Source organism: Pongo abelii, chromosome 14, assembly GCF_028885655.2.
Source record: "Pongo abelii isolate AG06213 chromosome 14, NHGRI_mPonAbe1-v2.0_pri, whole genome shotgun sequence".
Classification (NCBI taxonomy): domain Eukaryota; kingdom Metazoa; phylum Chordata; class Mammalia; order Primates; family Hominidae; genus Pongo; species Pongo abelii.
The window spans coordinates 49,992,781-50,016,650 of record NC_071999.2 but is presented as its reverse complement, the minus strand read 5'-3'; the positions used below and the strand labels follow the sequence as shown (position 1 = coordinate 50,016,650).

General features: G+C 37.7%; 1 protein-coding gene across 4 annotated transcripts in view; it reads right to left on the bottom strand.

Moving 5' to 3' along the window:
* Positions 1–492: 492 nt before the first annotated feature.
* The window catches only part of GPALPP1 (GPALPP motifs containing 1), a 44,642-nt gene continuing 21,264 nt past the window's right edge, over positions 493–23,870 (bottom strand). For 2 of the 4 annotated variants that reach the window (XM_009248627.4, XM_054528685.2), the window contains 5 exons: positions 18,821–18,952; positions 18,305–18,469; positions 13,628–13,726; positions 6,068–6,286; positions 2,875–4,827 (listed from right to left, as the gene is read on the bottom strand). In XM_009248627.4, coding sequence (XP_009246902.4) covers positions 6,068–6,286; positions 13,628–13,726; positions 18,305–18,469; positions 18,821–18,952 — 615 coding nt within the window. In that variant the 3' untranslated portion in view covers positions 2,875–4,827. 4 annotated transcript variants of the gene reach the window in all.

Sequence of the window (23,870 nt, the reverse complement as noted above, 5' to 3'; positions counted from 1 at the left end):
AAATGATCTGAGAAAGCAAAGGCTCTCTTTTTGACCCTACATGTTCAGATTCCTATCATTCAATGCTTAGCTTTGATGTTGCAAAGCATCTCTTTTGGTCACTTTCAATTTGGGAGGTAGAGAGACCAAACCAAACCAAAGAAACTCATACTCAAACAATCCAGAAAACACCTACCCACTGTTACAGGTCCTGTGATAAGAAGAACAATGGAATCTTGGTTATAACCCAGTGTTACAGTGCTCTCAAGAACATTTCCAGTTTGTCTGTCTTGTGTTTCTAAATAAACAGATAATATCTGTATAGTTATATTAGGATAATGAAAACCTGGCAAGCGAGTTGGAGTTAAAGTTGTTGTTGTTGTTTTTTACAATAGCCTACAATGATCTGGTTGGCCGGAATAAACCTTTACAGAATATTCTCTTTACCAATACTGCCTGCTTCAGAAAAGCTAATAATGTTAAAACAAAAATAAATACTACAACTTCTCAGATATAGATAAAACTTTATTTATACATAAAAAATTACACTTTAGGAATTCTGTTCCTAAAAACATTCTCTTAGTAAAGCTCAAAATGAAAAGGTTGAAAGGGGCAGTGAACAGCTTTTTAACTGTGTACATACTGCAGTCACCAGCAATTTTTTAAGCTGCAAAAATCACCTCTTCTAAGTAGCATGAGCTTTTGAAACTGCAGACTTAAATCTCACGATGGCATCAAAAGCCAAAGCAAAATAAATCAATATTCTGAAATAGAAGACTTGGCTGTCGATGTTAATTGGGTGCTATCTCCAACCACTTTCCAACATGTTACTTCTTCCTCTTAGGTGTAACTCAACAAATAACTTTTTTCTAATAATACCTATCACTGCATGGAAAAAATGAAAAGAGAAGTGATAAGGGCCTCCTATTAGTAGTTTAATATTAACATTATCTACCCTCAATAAGAAACAAAAAATGTCATAATGTTTTAGGATAAAATTATTTATACAATAACCACTGATCTATTCTAAAGCATGTAAGCCTTGGTACCATGCCAATCTCAACCTCACTTCTTTTTTTTTTTTGGAGATGGAGTCTTACTCTGTCGCCCAGGCTGGAGTGCAGTGGCGCGATCCTGGCTCGCTGCAACCACTGCCTCCTGGGTTCAAACAATTCTTCTGCCTCAGCCTCCTGAGTAGCTGGGACTACAGGTGCATGCCGCCATGCCCAGCTAATTTTTTGTATTTCAGTAGAGACAAGGTTTCACCGTGTTGCCCAGGCTGGGTCTCGAACTCCTGAGCTCAGGCAATCTGCCTGCCTCAGCCTCCCAAAGTGCTAGAATTATAGGCGTGAGCCACCACACCTGGCCAATCTCAATCTCACTTCTAAATAAATCGTTAATTCAAAGAATCATTCAGGACAGGCGCGGTGGCTCACGCCTGTAATCCCAGCACTTTGGGAGGCTAAGGTGGGCGGATCACCTGAGGTCAGGAGTTCGAGACCAGCCTGACTAACATGGTGAAACCCCGTCTCTACTAAAAATACAAAAATTAGCCAGGCACGGTGGCAGGCGCCTGTAGTCCCAGCTACTCAGGAGGCTGAGGCAGAAGAATCGCTTGAACCCGGGAGGTGGAGGTTGCAGTGAGCCGAGATCACGCCACTGCACTCCAGCCTGGGCAGCAAGAGTGAGACTCCATCTCAAAAACAAAAAACAAAACAAAGAATCATTCAATGTTAAGATGATAAATATCAAGTGGTTGCTACATCTAAACAAGATTAAAAACTCTTAGATCAGGGCTTTTCTTTTTTCTTTTCTCTTTTTTTTTTTTAGAGCAAGACTTAATTTACTATGTTGTGCCTAATACAAAAAGGATTTCATTTACCTGGTAAGGCAGTCTTACTAGGGGTGTAGCCACCATCTCTCGTGTTTTGTTCACCCCTCCTTACTTCCCCACTTGCTAAACCCAATAACCCCAGCATTTACTTACCAGTAATGTGGTTACTATTTATAGAAGCATCTAAATCTATTGGAGATGACAATTTAGAGAGCTGGACAAAAATCATATAATTTCAAGTATAACAAACTTAAATGGCACATTCAACGGTAAGAACATTAAAAGTATCTGCTCCATTATATGAACTTAGTGTTGCTCTTTTTTTCTTCTTCATTTTTAAATTTCAAGAGGCCACATTCCTATGACACTTGGCCAAGAAATGTAGGAAATTAAAAAGTCCTTATTAAAATGTCTCCTGCCAGATGGAAAGGAGACGACTCAATTAGGCCTTTTGCATCTTTGGAAGTGGGGAAGGGATGAAATAAAGACACCTTTCCATCCTGTGCAATAACTACTTTGTCCTTTTGTTGTCAATATTCTTGTATTGGGATTAGTCTCTCTGTGGGGCAAAACAACCTCTGAAACTGGCCTTACATTTTGTTAAAATTATCCTCAGGTTGGCACAAAAGAGCATTAGCTCCAAGGCCAGTAAGGTAATAACTCCTGGAAGCATTAGGCGGAAAGCAGAAGTTTCTCTCCTTCATGCCAAGGTCATGGTCACTCCAAAGGGGAGGGATGAAACAGTAAATACATAATACAGAAATATCCCTATTCTCTTTAAATGAGGAAAACAAAGAAAAGTAAGTATTCAAAGATAACAATTTTACTTTAAAAAATACAAATTTCTCAAAAATATATGTTAAGAATTAACATAAGGAAGAGGAGCTAGAAAATACTTTTTCCTTTCATTGGGAAAAATTATAACAAAATTAAATTAATGCAATGGAGACATTCGTGTACAAAATTTTGTGTTCAGAAAATACTGCTCATTAAAAATGACATTTTTATTCAAAAGGTAGCTCTGTTCAATTTTGAGTACACAAGAAGCTTTTTCAATTTGCTTAGGAGAATAATTCATCTATTTATTTATTTATTTATTTAGAGATGGAGTTTCACTCTTGTTGCCCAGGCTGGAGTGCAATGGTGTGATCTTGGCTCACTGCAACCTCCGCCTCCCAGGTTCAAGTGATTCTCCTGTTTCAGCCTCCTGAGTAGCAGGGATTACAAGCACCCGCCACCAGGCCCGACCAATTTTTATATTTTTAATAGAGACAGGATTTTACCATGTTGGTCAGGCTGGTCTTGAACTCCTGACCTCAGGTGATCCACCCACCTCAGCCTCCCAAAGTGCTGGGATTATAGGTGTGAGCCACTGTGCCCAGCTAATTCATCTTTTTAATAGCAATGCTCCTTTAGTTTGCTATGGTTTACACTGATGCTATGGAAAAAATATATTGTACTGCTATTATTAGAGGAAGAAGAATTTGTACCATCATAAACAGTATACTCAATTTTCATAAAGCTTACATGAACTGGGAATCAGAATCTTTTTCCATTAAAAATTTGTGTCTTGGCCAGGCGTGGTGACTCATGCCTGTAATCCCAGCACTTTGGGAGGCCGAGGCAGGTAGATCACCTGAGGTCTGGAGTTCGAGACCAGCCTGGAACAATATATAGTGAAACCCCATCTCTACTAAAAAATACAAAAATTAGCTGAGCGTGGTGGTGCACACCTGTAGTCCCAGCTACTTGGGACACTGAGGCAGGAGAATCGCTTGAACCCAGGAGGCGGAGGTTGCAGTAAGCCGAGATCACGCCACTCTACTCCAGCCTGGGTGACAGAGCAAGATTCCACCTCTCAAAAAAACAAAAATAAACAACAACAAAAATTTGTGTCTCATCAAAACTAGAATACTAGTGGAACAATTGGGATTAATCTGCAAGAAAATATAACTTATAGAATTGGCATTTATTTAACAATAGTTTAACAGTTTAAATAGAATTTCTCATCTTATAAATTTATCATCTTAAGAGGCAGTGCTTAAAGCATTACAAACATAATACTCCCAATTAGGGGGGTTATGATTATAAATTTTCCATTTCCATTTTTGTATTCAGGGATTATTAAATTTTTAAAAAAGGCTATTCATGATTGATATGACCCCCATAAATTAGCTAAAAAAAAGAGATGACCCCGTAAATTAGCTACAAACTGTTAAGTACAGCATATAAATGAGTAAAGTAAAGTTGTCCCAAAGCAAAGTTCCAGGACTCAGAAAGCTTTGGTTGAGATCATAGAGATTGAGTCTTACAGATTTCACACTGCTAACAGTTAATGGTATATCTAATCCTGATTGCCTCCCCTAGAAATACTATTAAAGTTGGAAAAACCAAAATAGTTTTTCCTTAGCACATGAGATAACCCAGAGATCTTTCTGACTTAAAAACAATTAAAAAAATTAAATAACAAATAAAAAGCCCTGAGTGCTAAAACAAGCAAACTGATTACAAAACAGGCAAACCCCCATACCCTCTATTTTCAAGTAAATTTGTATTCACTGGCTGCAGTTTAAAGGGAAAAAACAACAAATTTCAAAGTCATGGATTTACAGGAAGGACTTGACACACTGACTCTAGCGCAGGTTAGGTATATTTCACGAGGCTGTCCAGGCTGTGGTAGGGATTTGGTGGTCAGTCCTGACCAGACCTTAGAGGGTACTTGTGAGACACCACAAAAATCAGGGGAAATGGAAGCCTCTTAAAATAATTATTTGAAGAAAAGCCCATAATTCCCCATACTTCCACAGAAGCTAAAGGCACATAGAATATTCTGTTCTACATAAAAAACGTTCGTTTTATGTTTCCACATGACCTTAAAAGAACACACAGAACAAGGTAAATTTGTATGTTTTTTAAGATTAAAGTAATCTCTAATCTTAAGAAGCCAAAAACAAAGAAATAAAGATGGACAAAGAGTATTCTTCAACTTTTCTTCATTGCACAGGGAAATCCCCCTGAGGTAAGAATAAGAAAACTCAGTAAGTTGGAAAATATTTCTAAATTTAACTATATTTTCCTCAAAAATCACATTTCAATATTGATACAGGTTTCATACAATTAAAAATCATGAAGATTTTAAGAAGCAACCTCAGCTTCTATGTAATTTCTTTTCTTCTCTTTTTCTTTCTTTTTTGAGACAGAGTCTCTCAATCTTGTCACCCAGGCTAGAGTGCAGTGGCACTATCTCGGCTCACTGTAACCTCCGCCTCCCGGGTTCAAGCAATTCTCCAGCCTCAGACTCCCAAGTAGCTGGGATTATAGGCGCATGCCACCACACCTGGCTAACTTTTTATATATATATATTTTTAGTAGAGACGGGGTTTCACCATGTTGTTCAGGCTGGTCTCGAACTCCCGACCTCAGGTGATCCACCCGCCTCAGCCTCCCAAAGTGCTAGGATTACAGGTGTGAGCCACTGGCCTCTTTTTTTTTTTTTCTAAAGAGACGAGGTCTCACTTTGTTGCCCAGGCTGGAGTGCAATGGCACAATCACAGCTCACTGCTGCCTCAAATTCCTGGGCTCAAGGGATCCTCCCACCTCAGCCTGCTGACTAGCTGGGACTATAGGTGTGCTCCACTGCACCTGGCTAGTTTTTTGTAGATATGGGGTCTCACCATCTTAAGCAGGCTGGTCTCAAACTACTGGGCTCAAATGATCCTCTCACATTGGCCTACCAAAGTGTTGGGATTACAGGCGTGAGCCACTGCACCCAGCTTTATGTAATTTCTTAATTACCATTCTGAACCCTTGTCAGATTGGGCTATGGATGAATATTGGAATAGTTTTGAACCTTAACTTACAGGGGACCTTTCTAAGCAACAAACATTTCCTAGTTGGGATTTTGTTTAACATACAAACTACCAGCAAGCCTTTCTTCATCTTTAATAAAGCATGCATATTTACTCAAGTATCAAACCACACCTTCCTTTGCCATTTCTCATAAGCTGAATTTGTATTTTAGCATTTTTAATAGCAATGCCCTATTAGGTTATTATGAGGGATTTTTCCAGTAAGCCATATTTTTCATCCCACAAGGCTGACTTTTCAAAAATCACTGTTTACTTATAAAAAATATAAAATTTTTAATCTATTATAAAAGGAAATATATTTCAGCACAATTATTAAAGACAACAGAGTATTTAGAAAAGTTCACATTTATCAGTATTGAAATATACCTCACTGAAATATACTTACTTATAAAAACATATTGCCTTTGCCATGTGAAAATCTGGTGTTTAGTTCTCTAGATTTTTTTATTAGGGCTTTTTTCTGAGCTTCATCAAACCGATTAACCTTGAGATCTTTATCACGATCAAATGGTATTCTCTCTTGAGGCTTATTTTTGTCTTCAGCAGCCTTACTCTTTAACTTTTTATGATGTATGTCCATAAGAGATTCTGATCTTTTTGATTCCTGGAGAGAGCAGGAGAGCAGAAATAAAAACTATAGTTTGTATAGATTATTGACAGAATATGACCATGAAACGGAATAATGAGATAGTAATGGTGCACATTAAGGAGGGCTATTTACAAACCCCAATAGTTTTTTTTTTTTCCAAATCCAAGACAGCATTTATAAAGAAAATATGTAATGAAAAGCATTATGGTTATTTAAATACTAAACATCAGAGTACAAACCAAGAACAGAGGTGTGAAAGAAAGAGCAATCATATTGTCACTTCAGAGATGTGCTGGTCTTTGAAGGCTAAATGGATGGATAGGAAGGGAAGGCACTGTCAGGCTGAAGCAAAACCAAAGGTAAAAGAAAAGTAGTAAGAACACAGATGTGGCAAAATTCAAGGCCTGTGCAGCATATGTTGGCATGTTCCATAAGCTAAGATAATTTTTGTTCCTTTCAGTTTTCTGTCTTTCTCTTTTTCCTTTAATTCCCTCATTTTTTTTTCTTCTTAGCTAGGGTAGGTGTTCACATTTTCAGATGTATCTAGTAAGACAAGGTCTGAGCAAAAACAATTGATTTAATAAACTAGGGATTGATTACAGACCACTGAGTATTGACTAAGGTAAAGGAAAGAACAGTCCTGGATGGAAGGAGCAGGGAGGGAGATGGAAAAGGAGATGCAGGTAGTACAGACCAGCAGCCTTCAATCTGGGGTATATGTATCCCTGGGGGCTACAGAGAGTACAGTCTATGGAGTATGAAGCCATGGGTAATTTTAAGGTTATGATTCTCTACTTCTTCATGTAGTCTTTCTTACAATTCATTTGGCCTAGACTACCTCTTGTGAAGATGCCATCCCTTTCATTAGAGCCCTTTCTCATTTAACAAAGGAGACTATAGAATATTGTTTAGGAAAGCAAAAGTCTTCAGGGTATGAGACAAAAAACCTAAAATACCAGTATGATTGAAACTTCCTTTAATCAATAAACTGTAAACACAGGAGGGTTCTGTGTCCTTCTGTGTCTGAAACACATTTCTCCTAAGAGTGTAGTGTCCTTTAGAAATGGGTATTTTACCTTTTATTGAAATGTTCTGAATTCAGATATATTGAAGAGTGGGTAATGGAAGAAAAGACAATTTTTGCTTAACAACCATATCTCTTCCAGGCCCTTCCTACTGCCAAAGAATGTACTTGAGGGGGAAGGAGTGAAGAAAGCTCAGTAAAAGCAAAATAACAAGGCACTAGTAAAAAATGCTGAAAGTGACAGTATCTTATTTTATCCAGAAGGTAAAATGGCACCTAGATCAGAATTCAAAGTGTCATAGGAATGGTCATTAACACATTTATTTGAATGGAAAAAGTGAATCAGAAAGTAAGTCTGGTCTGGCTGATCTGACAACCAGAAATGACTTTGTCAATTAGATTATGTGACAGACACGTCTCATAAATTAACTGAACTCAATCTGGAGCCATAAGGTTTTAGCAGAATGTACAAAAGATACATTAGTAAATATGTATTTAAATTGACACTATTTACATTTTCCTATTTCTGCTCAGTATACTGGGTTAAGCTAAGTACTTCTTAAGTATTTTATAAATATTGATAAAGTCTTTAGAAACAAACTGATTAGCAAATCAAGTGCTTTCCAATTCTTTAGGTGCAACAAAATTGAAGGAGGTAAAAAAAAAAAAAAATCATCAAATATTGCTAAGAAAAATTAGGTAATCAAGGCTGGGCGCGGTGGTTCACGCCTGTAATCCCAGCACTTTGGGAGGCCAAGGTGGGTGGATCACCTGAGGTCGGGAGTTCGAGACCAGCCTGACCAACATGGAGAAACCCCTCTCTACTAGAAATAGAAAATTAGCCAGGCATGGTGGCGAATGCCTGTAAACCCAGCTACTCAGAGGCTGAGACAGGAGAATCGCCTGAACCCGGGAGGTGGAGGTTGCAGTAAGCCAAGATCGTGCCATTGCACTCCAGCCTGGGAAACGAGCAAAACTCTGTCTAAAAAAAAAAAAAAAAAAAAAAAAAAAAAAAGATAATCAATACATGGAGCATGGAGAAATAAAACTTAAGTTCCAAATTCAGAAAAATCTGCATTGCAATGATGGTCCTGCTGCTTTCAACACTGGTAACAATGGGCAAGTAATTTAAGTCTCATTTCCCCAGCTGTAAAATGGTAGTAGTCATAATAATAATTTCTAAATATTTGAGGGAGGGAGGGAGGAGTAAAATGATCTAATGAATACAAAGGATTTAGTACAGTGTTGGCTATATAAGAAACAATAAATAAATGCTAAATGTTAGATATATTGAGCATTTACTATATCCTCACAACATCTCTGTAAATTAAATGTTGTTATTCTCATTATACAGACTTGGAAAGAATGAGAAAACTTATTAATAGGATCAATGTGGAAAAAGAAATCAAACGAGATCCTAATGACTTGACAGTTAAGAGGCTATTAATAATCGTTTTTGTAAATAGATCAATATGAGGTTTAAGAGAATAACTCAAATTGTTCAAAGAACTGAATGACATCACTATAACAAAATGGGTTCATTCTCATTTACTTCTTTATAAAAACCTGGTTTCTTAACTCTTAGAAGTATAAAAAAACACAATTGATGGTAAAATCTGTCTTAATTTTTTTTTCTTTCTATTTTTATTTCAATAGCTTTAGGGGTACAAGTGGTTTTTGGTTACATGGATGAATTGTACAGGGGGTGAAGTCTGAAGTTTCAGTGTACCAGTCAACCAAGTAGTATACATTGTATGAAACCTGTCTTATTTTTGCAATAAGTAACATTCATCCAAAGACCAGGAACTAACTAGAAAAAAAGTCTTTCACTAAAAGAGTAAATTAAATTTACGTTTTACTTTTTACAGAGTCTTGCTCTGTCACCAGGCTGGAGGGCAATGGCGGGATCTCAGCTCACTGCAAGCCTCCTGAGTTCAAGTGATTCTCCTGCCTCAGCCTCCTGAGTAGCTGGGATTATAGGTGCCCGCCACCACGCCCAGCTAATTTTTGTATTTTTAGTAGAGAGGGGGTTTCACCATGTTGGCCAGGCTGGTCTTGAACTCCTGACCTCATGATCTGCCCGCCTCGGCCTCCCAAAGTGCTGGGATTACAGGCATAAGCCACCATGCCCGGCCCTTATGATGAAAAACTTTAGATGTCAAATTTAAAAATACACAGTTTTAGGGCCAGGTACTGTGGCTCACACCTGTAATCCCAGCACTTTGGAAGGCCAAGGCGGGAGATGACCTGAGGTCAGGAGTTCAACACCATCCTGGCTAACATAGTGAAACCCCATCTCTACTAAAAATACAAAAATTAGCTAGTATGGTGGCATGTGCCTGTAGTCCCAGCTATTCGGGAGTCTGAGGTAGGAGAATCACTTAAACCCAGGAGGTGGAGACTGCAGTAAGCCGAGATCGTGCCACTGCACTCCGGCCTGGGCAATGGAGCAGAGCGAGACTCAGTCTAAAAAAAACACACACACACACACACACACACACACACACACACACACACACACACACACACACACACACACACACACACACACACACACACACACACACACACACACACACACACACACACACACACACACACACACACACACACACACACACACAGTTTTAGGGGATACCAAGCAAAAACACTTGAAGACTGCTGGTCTCTAGCACTGATGGGTTGAAAAGAAATATAGATTGCCTGTCCTATCATAAATGTAGTGAATCAAAACTGCCAACTGTGGGTCTCAGAAACCTTGCTTTTACCACCCAAGTTCTGATAGAGGTGATCCACGGGATGTGGAACCTACTTGTGGATCATTCTTTCTAGTAGTTTGGTATTAATAGGAGATAGGATGCCAATACAAAGGAGTGTAGTAAGGTGAATTTTAGGATGGAAAACCATATATGTAGCATTATATGTATGTATAAATGTAAAAAAGCTACACTATCAAAACTTGATCTTTTAGCTCCATTTCTCCACATTTCTCCTCCCTTCCCTTGCTTTCACATCTTTCCTTGCTAGTGAGATAATAACTCCTTAGTGAGGTAGTAATGATGAAGGCTGACAGGCTAACAAGAATTGGAAGGGGAAGGCCTAAATATATAACAAAGACCTGGAGAAAATAGAGAACAAAGTTTGAGCAGATGTGTGGAGATGTGAGAAAGAATGGAGTTGTAGGGATCTTACTACTTTACCTAAAGCCACTACTGAGGAAAATGATTTATAATGATGAGCAAAATTGTACATAAGGTAACAAAAAGCAAACAAAAATGGAGAAATAAAGATGTCAGGTTTCAATGTACTGATTCCTTATATTAGTAAATTAAACATCAATAGAGACAGAGGAATACATAAAATCACTGGACTACTATTATACAATCAATCCAAACAATTCAAGTGCTCAAATTCATGGTGATAAAAGAAATAAACTTTTATATCAGTTGTTTCAGGTGTACTACTGTTGGTCTGATTTAGGATAATTTGCACATTGTGACACACAGGACCAAACTAGTGCTAAAATATAATAAAATAATAAGTAACACCTAGAAGCAGTCAATTTACTGAAAATCAAAAGCTGAAAGCCAGTTGATGTAAGAGATTAATCTGCTAAATGACTAATTTGCTGACTTACCACATTTAATCATTTAACACAAATGTTTGCATTTTCTAACAATACACAATATTTACAGCATTTTTTATTTATTAAAAAAAAGTCTTTTAGAGACAAGTCTTGCTCTGTGTAGACCCTGCAGTGGAGTGCGGTGGTGTGGTCATAGCTCACTGTAACCTCAAACTCCTAGGCTCAAGTGATCCTCCAACCTCAGCCTCCCAAGTAGCTGGGACTTTGAGTGTGTGCCACCAAACCTGACTAATTTTTCACCTTTTTATTTTGGTAGAGATGGGGTCTTGCTATACTACCCAGGCTGGTCTCTATCTTTTGGCCTCAGAAGATCCTCCCGTCTCAGTCTCCCCCAAAGTGCTGGGATTACATGTGTGAGTCACAATGGTTGGCCAAGAGCAATTCATTTTTGAATAAGATGGGTTTGTAACAGCTTTTGAAAACTAATGCCAAACTTCTACTTGATTGGCTTTTGTCTTCATTAAAGTATTTTAAAGACTGTTCGATTTATCAAAAGCTAAGGTTTCTAGAGTGGCTTAGTCTTAAGACTATATTAATACTTTGAATAGAAAGTATCTGGAATTTCAGCTTTCAGGGTTCAGATTAGAACCCTAATTTTTTGGATGCATTTTAAAGTAAACTGTAAACATCACTACATGTCCCCCTAAATACCTAAGCATGCATTTGAGTTCAATATTTGTTTTTCATATATACATATATATTTAAGATAAATATACATATGATAAAATGCATAAATATTAAGTGTATATTCAATGAGTTTTATAGTTCACATTCCAATCAAGATCTGGAACCTTTCTATCACTTCAGGCATATGCTGTTTCCTAGTCAAATTCCACACCCCTATTCCGACTATTAGCATTCTGATTTTTTTCCCACCATAGATGCATTTTGCTTATTGGACAGCTCCATATAAACATAATAAGAAGTATGTACTTGCTTGTGTAAGATTTCTTTCACTCAGTATGACTTTGAGATTCATCCATGTTGTATTTATTTGTAATGTGTTCCTTTTTATTGGTGAGTAGTTTCATTTATATGACAGTTTGGTTTTCTTTCTCTTACTGATCAACATTTGAGCTGCTTACAGTATTTAACTATTATGAATAAAGCATCTATGAACATTCTTGGATAAGTTTTTTTGAGGCTATTAAGAATAACATGGTCAACCCTTTGTGTGGGTATGTTTTCATTTGTCTTAGGTAAATACCCAGGAGGAAAATAGCAGGGTACGTGTCTGTTTAGTTTGATAAGAAATGCCAGTTTGGAAAAAGGCTTAGTTATTTATCTTCAGCCATTGGTCTTACATAACTCATTATGGCTCTAAATTTTCCCTCTAAATACCACTTCATATGGCATCTCACACATTGTGATATGTTGTATTTTTGTCATTCAGGTCTACATTTTTCTAACTTCCATTATCATTTTTTCTTTGATGCAAAGTTTAAATTTTGAGTTTTTCTGATTTCCAGTTTTTTTTTTAAATCTTTTTTTTGAGACAAGGTCTCGCTCTGCCATCCAGATTGGAGTGCAGTGGCACAGCCATGGCTTGACTCAACCTATCTGTCCGCCTCAGCATCCCAAAGTGCTGGGACTATAGACATGAGCCACTACAACTGGCCAGAGTGGGTTTTTAAGTTATTCTGAATCCAAACTTCAATTCTTTGTGGTCAGATAATTTGGGTTGAATGAAGTAATTCCTTTGATTTTGTTGATATTTGACTTCTAAGCTGGTCAGTTTTCATAAATACTTCAAGTGGCTAAGTTTTTGGTCAATTTCCCAAAATGTTTTAAGCATGCTTCACTGTGGTACTGGTCAACATATATAAACTAAATCAAGCTAACTATATTTTAGAGCTTATGGAATTTTCTTTAATACACTGGGAACAGAAAATAACTTTCCTAAACACCTTTCAGGGACCAATGGGTTTAGTAATTTACATTTATTCTTTGAGCGGGGACATTTATCATTTTTTCTTTTTGTGCAGGCACCATCCAACATTTACCATTTTTTTTAAAGACAGAAGATAACAATACGCCAAATGAATACTGACTGTTTAGTTTATAAATTTAGATTGAACTACATTCAAAAAACATTTTTTCTCCCATATTTAAATATTTACATCCAACATTCCAAATCTGTTTATAATTTAAACATTTATAAATGGAAGATCTCCATGAGTGAGTAGGGGTCTTGCTTTCTCTCATCAAGTGCTACCTATCTCTAATAATTAGATTTCTGCTAATTTAATACGTAAAATGTGAATTGGAAATATTCATGAAAAACACAGAAGAATTTTATAAAAATATATATATGTATGCAACATAGTGTATTTCAGGATAGATGTATAAAAAGTGTATGGTAAAGAGGTAGACATATAAAAGAAAGAGAAATAAGTAAAAGAGAAAAAAATAAACAGAGAACTAAAAGATAGGGGAAAAAAGGCTATATATTTTGTTTCTGGCTTCTTTTTTTTGAGACATTAGGCAGGGAGGCCTTCAAGTGATCCTCCCAACTCAGTTGGCTAATTAAAAAAAATTGTTTTTAGAAATAAGGTCTTGCTATGTTGCCCAAGCTGGCCTTGAACTCTTGGCCTCAAGTGATCCTCCTGCCTCAGCCTCCCAAGTAGCTGGGATTATAGGCAAGAGCCATCACACCTGGTTCTATATATCTTATTTTCTTACTTACATTGTATGAAGATACCTGCTCAGCCAGTCTCTTATCTCTTCCTGATAATATATGTTCTTCATCTTTCTTACTGGATGACTTCCTTGCTTCTTGTGTTTCCTGAGAAATGAACACAGATAACACATTACTGAATCATAAAATTAAAGCAAAAAATAAATATCATTTTTACTTAGACTAAGTAACAAGAGACACAACTAAGCCAGGTTTGTGAAATCCCTTCTGATTAGAAAAATTAACATACTTGGCCAGGCATAGTGACCCATGTCTGTAATTCTAGCACTTTGGGAGGCCAAGATGGGTGAATCACCTGAGGTGAGGAGTTCGAGACACCAGCCTGGGCAACATGGTGAAACCTCATCTCTACTAAAAATATAAAAGTTAGCCGGGCATGGTGGCGGGCACCTGTAATCCCAGCTACTGGGGAGGCTAAGGCAGGAGAATCGCTTGAATCTGGGAGGCAGAGGTTGCAGTGAGCCAAAATTGTTCCACTGTACCCCAGCCTGGGAGACAGAGTGAGACTCGGTCTCAAAAAAAAAAAAAAAAAACAAAAAACAAAATATTAACATACTTGATAAGGGATCAGTTACTGCTCTAGTCTATGATTTTCTTGAAAACAAGGAAAAAAAAAAAACCCACCCCACTCAATCAACGTATTTACTGAACTCAGGATGAGTTTGACTAACAGTGGTGAGATGTAGAAGTGAAAATAAGGCTTAAAAAGATATCCTACATTACTGTTTTCAAAAATAATAAAATCACCCTGGAGGGGGAAAAAAACAAAGAAAAGGAAATAAAAGGTGTACATTTTGAGAAAAAAAAAAGAAAAATTGTGTTTATTCACAGATCCTAGACTGTGTAGCAAACTGTGGACTGTGTAGCAAACTCCAAAGAATTTACGAAAAAAACTCCTGGAACTACTAAGCAAGTATAGCAAAGCTGCAGGATACAAGATCAATATACAAAATATAGCAGCAAGAGGCTGGGTGTGGTAGCTCACACCTGCAATCCTAGCACTTTGGGAGGCAGAGGCAGGCAGATTGCCTGAGCTCAGGAGTTCGAGACCACCCTGGGCAACATGGTGAAACCCTGTCTCTACTAAAATACAAAAAATTAGCTGGGCGTGGTGGCGAGTGTCTGTGGTCCCAGCTATTCGGGAGGCTGAGGCACAAGAACTGCTTGAACCTGGAAGGCAAAGGTTGCACTGAGCTGAGATGGTGCCACTGCACTCTAGCCTGGGCAACAGAGCAAGATTCTGTCTCAAAAAAAAAAAAAAATATATATATATATGTATTATATATATATGTATTATATATGTATTATATATATGTATTATATATGTATTATAGATATATGTATTATATATATGTATCAGCAAGAAACAACTGGAACTTGAAACAAAACAAAACTATCATTTATATTAGCACACACACACACACACACACACACACGCGAAGTGCCTAGTCTAACACATTTTAATTCGAAAAAATGTTACAGGAATATTCTAGAGCATATGCTCTCAAACAGGAATGGGGAAGGCCCATATAAAAACTACTGAAAACCACTGGTCTCTAAGCATATTCTTATATTGTTTTTATTTGCTTAGGTGGCCTCATGGACTAAAACAACACTGTATTTAATAAAGTAAGTTAAAAACATAAAAATAGCTCATTTCTACATTTTCCCAGAAAATAGATGTTTTACTTATAAAAAAAGAAAAGTGATGTTATGGTACAATGGAGATAAAAACCTAACCATTTAATATTAAGAGGTAGTAGATATTGTCAAGACTGGAAAGTGAGGATGTAACTGATCTATTCAATTAATGCATGTAAAACATTTTCATTACTTTCTAAAGAGCAATCTTCTTTTTTTTTTTTTTTAGACGGAGTCTTGCTCTGTCACCCAGGCTGGAGTGCAGTGGCACGATCTCGGCTCACTGCAAGCTCCGCCTCCTGGGTTCACGCCATTCTCCTGTCTCAGCCTCCCGAGTAGCTGTGACTACAGGCGCCCGCCACCATGCCTGGCTAATTTTTTGTATTTTTAGTAGAGACAGGGTTTCACCATGTTAGCCAGGATGGTCTTGATCTCCTGACCTTGTGATCCGCCCACCTCAGCCTCCTAAAGTGTTAGGATTACAGGCGTGAGCCACCGCGCCCAGACAAGAGCAATTTTCTTTTAGGCCATATTGGCTAAATTAATGTGAGAACAGTAGAGGTGTAAGAGGTATGCTGGAAAATCAAATATAAGAAGTAGGATGGAGTGGAGAGAACCTATCAAGAAGGAAATATGGCTAAGATCTGTTATAAAAATTAGTCATGAACTTTACATAGGATCAGAGACAACAGAAAATGAATAGCTCTGTGATACTATATAGTTTGTGAAATAAATATATGTGTGTGGTACTATATTCTGTAATGTAGTATTATATAAAATTTAAGACTTATTAATCCCTTTATGAGTCCACAGTAAATACTAAAAACATTTCAGCACAGAAAAGAATGACCAGGTCTAAAGAACTCAGTCACAGGGATTAAAATCTCTTAAGTTCAAACAATATAGCCTGGTTTCCATGTGTTCCATTATTCCATGATATTTTCCTCCAAGGAAGACTCCCTACATATCTGGCTGTAAGCTAGACATCTATTCATCTACAGTGAGCAACAGGATATAAAAAAGAACAAATAAATATGGACACAAATAAAAAGGCATATAAGCAAGGGAATTAATTGTCTTTTTGGAGACAATCTTAAAGGCTAAATTATAAAAACTCCAATAAATAATTATTATTTCAAAACCAGCTAAGAAATAATAGGCATTCCAACACCACCCCTTTCAAGGTTTTTGTGGCTCTCTTGGATCCACATCCTTTGCTGCCTCTCTTGCCCCTATGTATGCTGGTTCACCTCACCTTCCTATTATAACTCTCAGATTCTCTTTAATCTTAGGACAAAAAAGAAATTATGTATAATGTTGCCCAATATGCAGGCAGGGTGCTCAAGTGTGGAGACTGAAATATGCCCTCCACACTTTAAGGGTACCACTGTTTATTTCACAGGCAATTCTCCACTAAAATGGAAAGTCCTTAAGGAGCTCTTGACTCTTTCTATCACCTGCAACCAAATACAATTCCTGACAAAACAGGAAAATTGATCATTACAGATTGAAAACAGAAATCCTGACAATTCTAGGTACTGATGAGTAATATAAACAGAGCTAGTGGAATGAACTAAGTGTGGAACTGCTTTAGTCAGAACTGATGAATTTATAATCATGAGGTGACAATTAGTCAAGCATTTGAGAATTGAATGGGATGTCTTACAGAAATTAAAACCTTTAGAGAGAGGCTGCGCACAGCGGCTCACGCCTGTAATCCCAGCACTTTGGGAGGACTGCTTGAGCCCAGGAGTTTGAGACTAGCCTGGACAACATAGCAAGGCCTTGTGTCTACAAAAATAAAAATTAAAAAAATTAGTTGTGTGCCTGTAGTCTCAGCTCCTCAGGAGGCTGAGGCAGGAGGATCACCTGAGCCCAGGAGGGTTGATCCTTTGAGGCTGCAGTGAGCTATGATTGCACCACTGCAGTCCAACCTGGGTGACAGAGAGACCTTGTCTCTTAAAAAACAAACAACCAAACAAAAAAAACAAAAAGAAAAAACCAAAACCCACAGATGGATTAAACTGAAGGAGTAGTACTGGGGATACTGGTTTAATTCCTAATATACAATGAAATATTTTGTAATAAACAGAAAAAGATTCAAGAAGAGAAAATTAAAAATAATGTATTTTATGCATACAGATTTTTGTTTTTTTGTTTTTTTTTTGAGATGGAGTCTTGCTCTGTTGCCCAGGCTGGAGTGCAGAGGTGCAATCTTGGCTCACTGCAACCTCCGCCTCCTGGGTTTGAGCGATTCTCCTGTCTCAGCTTCCCAAGTAGCTGGGATTATAGGCGCATGCCACTGCGCCCAGCTAATTTTTTTATTTTTAGTAGAGACAGGGTTTCACCATGTTGGCCAGGCTGGTCTAGAATTCCTGACTTCAGGTGATCCACCCTGCCTTGGCCTCGGAAAGTGCTAGGATTACAGGCGTGAGCCACTGCGGCCGGCTGGTATTTTTTGGATAACTTAATGTATTAATGACAGTGGTTCTTGTCTATCTTGACAGTAACATGAAGCTTTGTGCACCTGAGATATGGTCATTTTGAGAGAGATTCTCTAGGCACCATTTAATTTGCTAGTTAATCTGCAGCTTTGCTTTTTTTTTTCTAAAATATTTTAAAAGATATATGTTTATAAAGATAGTATGGTATAAAAAGACCAGGGAATCTGGAGCTAGAAAGGTCTAAAATGAAATTGTTTTTCATCACTTACTAGCTTTGTGACCCTAGAAACGTTGACCTCATAGAGGATAGTTTCTCCATCTATAAAATAAGGACATTATACCTATGTCTCAGAGTTTTCTTGAGGTTTAAATGAGACTGTTTATTGGGAAATAGTAAGTAAACAGCAAGCAATTCGTGTCACTTTCCTTCCTCATACTCTTCCTCCAGAGGAAAATCTGCATTATCCTTTTGGAATCATAATTTTAAAAAATAGTACCCTTAAATAATTTTGCATTATATCTTTTCAAAATCCAGCCAACATGAACAGAAATACATGAACAAACAAACAAAACCTCTCACCTTAGCTTTCCTTTCCCTATCAGCTGGAGTATCTGTCCAGACTGATCGATCTCCAGATGTGTCATCAGCTCTTCTCTTAAAAGTCCTTGGCCCAAGACCAAAGTCTTTCATTTCTGCAGGAAGTTCAGTCATCCATGACTCTCTTACAATGGGTTTAGATGAATCCTTTAAGAGAAAAAAAAATAACGCAGCATGGAAAGTATATATTGTGTATAAGATGAGTACATATATATGTACAAGCAACTGTGTCATGCAATTGAAGTTTTAAAGTTACTTAACAAACTCTAATATAAAGGATTGATGTTTTTGTCACATATATTTGTCATATACGTTACAAAGACTTTCATCCAATTTGTTATTTTTCTTTTAGAGTTTCTGGGTTCTAACTCCTGAATTAAAAAAAAATCTTATACATAAAAACAAAACATATTAAAAGTTATATAGTTTAGTGTTTATTTCCAAAATTTAGATTTTAAACCTATTTAGTGTATTTCTTAAAGTGTTTTTAAAACTTACATCATCTCCTTTGGTCAGTTTTTCTTTCATTCTCTGGGCCCTTTTTTCAAACTCTGTCGTTACATTATAGTTAACTGGTCCTTTTGCAGGCATTGGTCCAATAATATCCTCATCTTCACTGCTGTCTGTTTCCTTTTAAAACAAGACATTACCTTTAAACCAAGAGCAGAGCTACAGGTTATAAAAAATAATTCTAAATTACTTGCATTTAACTGAAACTTATTATCCATAAAAAATAAAAAAGTAAACAATGCATTGCTAGCTCATCACTGAACCATGAGGACTTTTTCCTCACCTTCCTCAAGTGCCTAGCACAGAGATGACAAATCCATGGTATGCAGACTCTCTCCCACCTCCCACCTCTCTTCCTGTGTCCATGACAGACCTCACTCTCTTCCTGAAGGACACAGATGTAGACTTAGAGCTCTTTTCAACATAGTACAATAATTAGACCATTATATACTGTCTTGTGTCTTACTCTAATACACACACACACAAACACACTCTTAATAACTATGGATTTTGTCATACACCTCATTTGATCTTTGTAACAAAACTGTAAAATGGCACTATTTCTGATTTCTTTTTTTTTTTTTGGAGGAAACTTAGGCTTAGAGTGTAATAAAACTATTATCTAAGAATCAAGTAGTCCAAGATCAAGGCCAGTATATTTTTTCTATGTATACAACAGCGGCCTCTCTATTATTTTATCTCAACTGTTAGTGATTTAGCTTTAAGTGTTTCTAGCTCATATCTACAATAGAAAGCTTTCTGATGTTACAGACATTATGTTAAACATATTTATAACCCCCTACAGATATAAATATTTGGTGATGCAAAATGTTCAGATGTAAAAGCTATAATGAAATTTTAAAACCATGAGACATGAAAACAAAATAAAACACAAACTCTAAGAGTCATGGTACCAATACAGTATTAGTGGAATAAGCTAATGATAGTCTCACTTCCATCTTAATAAGAGATGGTTTAATAAAGGTAGAATTTCAGCATGTCCTGGTAGGATGATGCCTGCAATTTTTAGAAATAAGTATCACTTATGTTCAGGGGCAAACAAAAGCGGGGATGGAGAAGCAAACAGAAAATTAGGCCAAACACACTAAACTGAAAATCAGAAACAGAATAATATGCCCAATTCCTATCTATGGGTATTAAATTATCTTGGTGTCCTGGATGAGTTATTTCTTTTAATAAAAAAATGGTGCACATTTTATCCAGAATTACAATAGAAATTAGGTACCCTACCGGTTTATACTTTGGGCTGACTTTGTTGAAGGCCTCATTTGCCATTGTACTAGCCCTGTGACTTCAGGCATGTTATTTAACCTTTCTAAGCCCTGGTTTTCCTGTCTTTGACATGGGAATTATAATAGCTTCTACCAATAACTACTCTATTGCCAAGAGAAGCCTGCATTTTCTTTATCCTCTTTAAAGCCACACCCTTCTTAGGGAACTGGGGCCTTCTCTATCACCTGGGGAAAAATACTGGTAATTCTAGGCCAGTCACTAAAAAAAAGTAGTAACTATTGCATGGACATGTTTACAAAATATTACAAAGTAGTCACTTTAGTCTTATTCTTCTTGCTCAGCTGACTGGTTTAGGCATGGACACATGACACAATTCTTGTGAAATAAACACAAAAGGTCTGTAGGAAACTGGTAGAGGTTTTCCTTTCTCTATAAAAGAGGCACAGGGAAAGACCATTCCTCTTCTGTGTCTGGACACTGCCAGCTGCTTATAAGTCTTAGAACTTTGGCAGGCTTCTTGGTACGATGAAGGCAGTCAGCCTAAGTCTTAGAACTTTGGCAGGCTGCTTGGTACGATGAAGGCAGAATTAACATACTGTTAATTCTCTTATAGAGCAGGAAGGTAGAAAAACGAGCCTTTGATGATATCATGAGGCGAATGAATTAATCAAGCCTGGGATGATCTTACCTCTTGACCTCTTATTATGTATGAAACATATTTTCCTTATTTTGAGAATACAAAACATACATCACCAAGTAAATTAACCCATTTTCTAACTAAGTAGGTTAAGATAAAGTTCGATTTTGAGTTGGATTTTCTGTTATTTGTAGCTGAAGGCATTCAGCTGATACACTATCTCCCTGGATTGTTGTTTGGATTAAGTTAAGTTTATGCTGCTGTTGCAGTGTCTGGCTTGTGGTAAGTGCTCAAAAAATGTCAACCATTAATATTATTGTGTATGTCTTAATTTGGGGGTATATGCCAGGAATGAGGCTAAGAAAAGCCCATCTTTGAGAAACGAAAATCTCAAAACTGAAAAAGAAAGGTCTTTTGAAAAAGGTTCAATTAAAGGGAAATTATAAGGCAAACAATCAGAGCAAGAATACCTCACATATGGACCTACAGTGTAATCTCTGTCCCAGCCTGACCCTCACCTTCTACCAAAAGAAGCTAGGGAATGTAGAATGTGTACCACCTAGGAAATGATGTAAGCTACTCATTTGCTAACTAGGTAGGTTAGGACAAAATTCCAAGTGTGAGTAATGCTGAATTATGCTACTCCTTTGAAAATTTTTTTCCCCAATTTTTTATTTTGAAAAATTTTGAACCTATATAACAGTGCTAAGATGAGTGCAATAAACACCAATATGTCATCACTCAGCTTTACCAACTGAGTGGCACATTACATTTTAACACATTCATTTTTTTTTGGTTTGTTTTCTGTCCCTCTCCCCATGAGATAGACACACACACACTTTTTTTCAGAACCATTTGAAAGTAGGTTACAGATAGAATGACAAAGCTCTAGGCAAAAGTAAATTTCCTTGCCACCTTCGTAGGGACAGTGGGTTACATTTCTCTAGTCCTCTAGTCCCCTTGTCCTCCTTTTACAGACAGAGCAGAACTTTGAGGCTGCAGGTTTTATGCATGGTGCTCAATTCAATCTCCTCTGGCTGAGTGAGCCAGAAGCCAAGGCTCCTGTTCCCAGATTCTCTAGGGTTTATGACTGGGTTCTCTAAAATGACTGTGGTCCCCTGCTGTGTAAACCTGTGTCTGGCTTTGAATTCCCTCAATGTTGTTAGTATGTGTGGATTTTCCTTTCTTCCTTTTGAGCTTTGCTGTGTTTTAAACTGGTTGTTATTTTATTTCTTCCCCTAGCACTCCTTTGTGTTCATGGCAGGGAAAGCCTAGCCTGACGATGTCATCTCAGTCTTCCATATGGCTGGAAGTCCTTCCTCTGGTAATTTTTTCTTCAACGCCCTTATTAGAAAGGAGTCCTCATACTTAGCCTAAATTCTTCAGTTACGCTCATGGCATCCATAGTGGAGGCAATAAGAACAATGGTAATAATGAGAGCTATTTTAAGTTGAATACTTGCTGATATGGTTTGGCTGTGTCCCCACCCAAATCTCATCTTGAATTGCAGTTCCCATAATCCCCTCGTGTTGGAGGGACCAGGTGGAGATAATTCAATCATGGGGTGGTTTCCCCCATCCTGTTCTTGTGATAGTGAGTTTGTTCTCACAAGATCTTATGGTTTCATCAGGGGCTTCCTCCTTCGCTGGGCACTCATTCCTCTCCTTGGTGCTGCCATGTGAAGATGGACGTGTTTGCTTCCCCTTCCACCATGATTGTAGGTTTCCTGAGGCCTCCCCAGCCATGCTAAACTGTGAGTCAATTAAACCTCTTTCCTTATAAATTACCCAGTCTTGGGTATGTCTTTATTAGCAGTGTGAAAATGGACTAATACAACTACTATTCTGATTTAATCCTTATAACAACCCTATGAGGTAAGTGTAATGACCTGCATGTTACTGCTCATGAAGCTAAGCGTACCCAAGCTAGGCTCAACGCAAAGCTTTGAACAGCTCTTACCTACTTTCCTCACCTTCTCTCTCACCATTCTCCCTGCATTCTCCATTCTAACCATACTGAACTTCTTTAACCCTAACTTTCATCCTCTCCACACTCTCTTTTGCCTTCAAATAAACCATCTGCTCTCTCTGGAACAATGTTCCTTGCCTTCTTTGCTGAGCTAGCTCCAATTCATCAAACTTCAGGTTAGTAGACATTCACTCAGATAAAAAGACCTTTTCTTTTTTTTTCTTTTTTCTTTTTGAGACAAGGTCTCGCTCTGTCACCCAGGCTGGAGTGCAGTGGCATGATCTCAGCTCACTGCAACCTCCACCTCCTGGGCTCAAGCCATCCTCCACCTCAGCTCCTAGGTAGCTGGCACCACAGGCATGTGCCACCGTGCCTAGCTAATTTTTTTGTATTTTTGGTAGAGATGCGGTTTTGCTATGTTGCCCCGGGTGGTCTTGAACTCCCGAGCTCAAGCAATCCACCCGCCTTGGCCTCCCAAAGTGTGGGATTACAGGCATGAACCACTGCACCTGGCTGAAAAAGACTTTTTCTCATTTTCAGATTACATTCCCCCATCATGGTTCCATTTATATTTTGTCTCATCTTTTGAATAATTGACAATGTTAGAAACTGATGTATGTATTCCCCACTACCTTGTAAGTGTGATGAGGGCAGGCACTGTGTTTGATTCATTCATTCATTCAACAAATACTTCTGAATATCTACTATGTATAAGGCACTGGTGATAAGATAAAAAAAGTCTCTGTTCTTATGGAGCCACATTCTAGCAGAAAGAGGCCAACAATAAACAAAAAGCAGCAGTAAAATTAATGGTATCTTCGGTGGTAATAAATACTATGGGGAAAATTAAAGAAGGGAAGAGGAGGTTAGCATATTTTAATTTGGAGGCCAGAGATGACTGTATTGGAAAGATAATATTCCAGCAAAAAACTGAAGGTCTAGGAGGCCAGCCACATAGATATGTAGGAGAAGACCATTTTGCATAGGCTTGGACAGCAGGCATAAAGGCTCAGGAGTAGGAACTGGCCTGCTGTATTTGAGGAGGAACAGCAAGGAGCCCAGTGTGGTCACATCAAAGCAAAAGATAAAATCAGAGTGCTAATGGAGGCCAGACTGTATAGGGCCCTAAAAGGACTTTGGTTTTGACTTAGGGAGAGGAGGAGCAATTTGGTGGTTTTG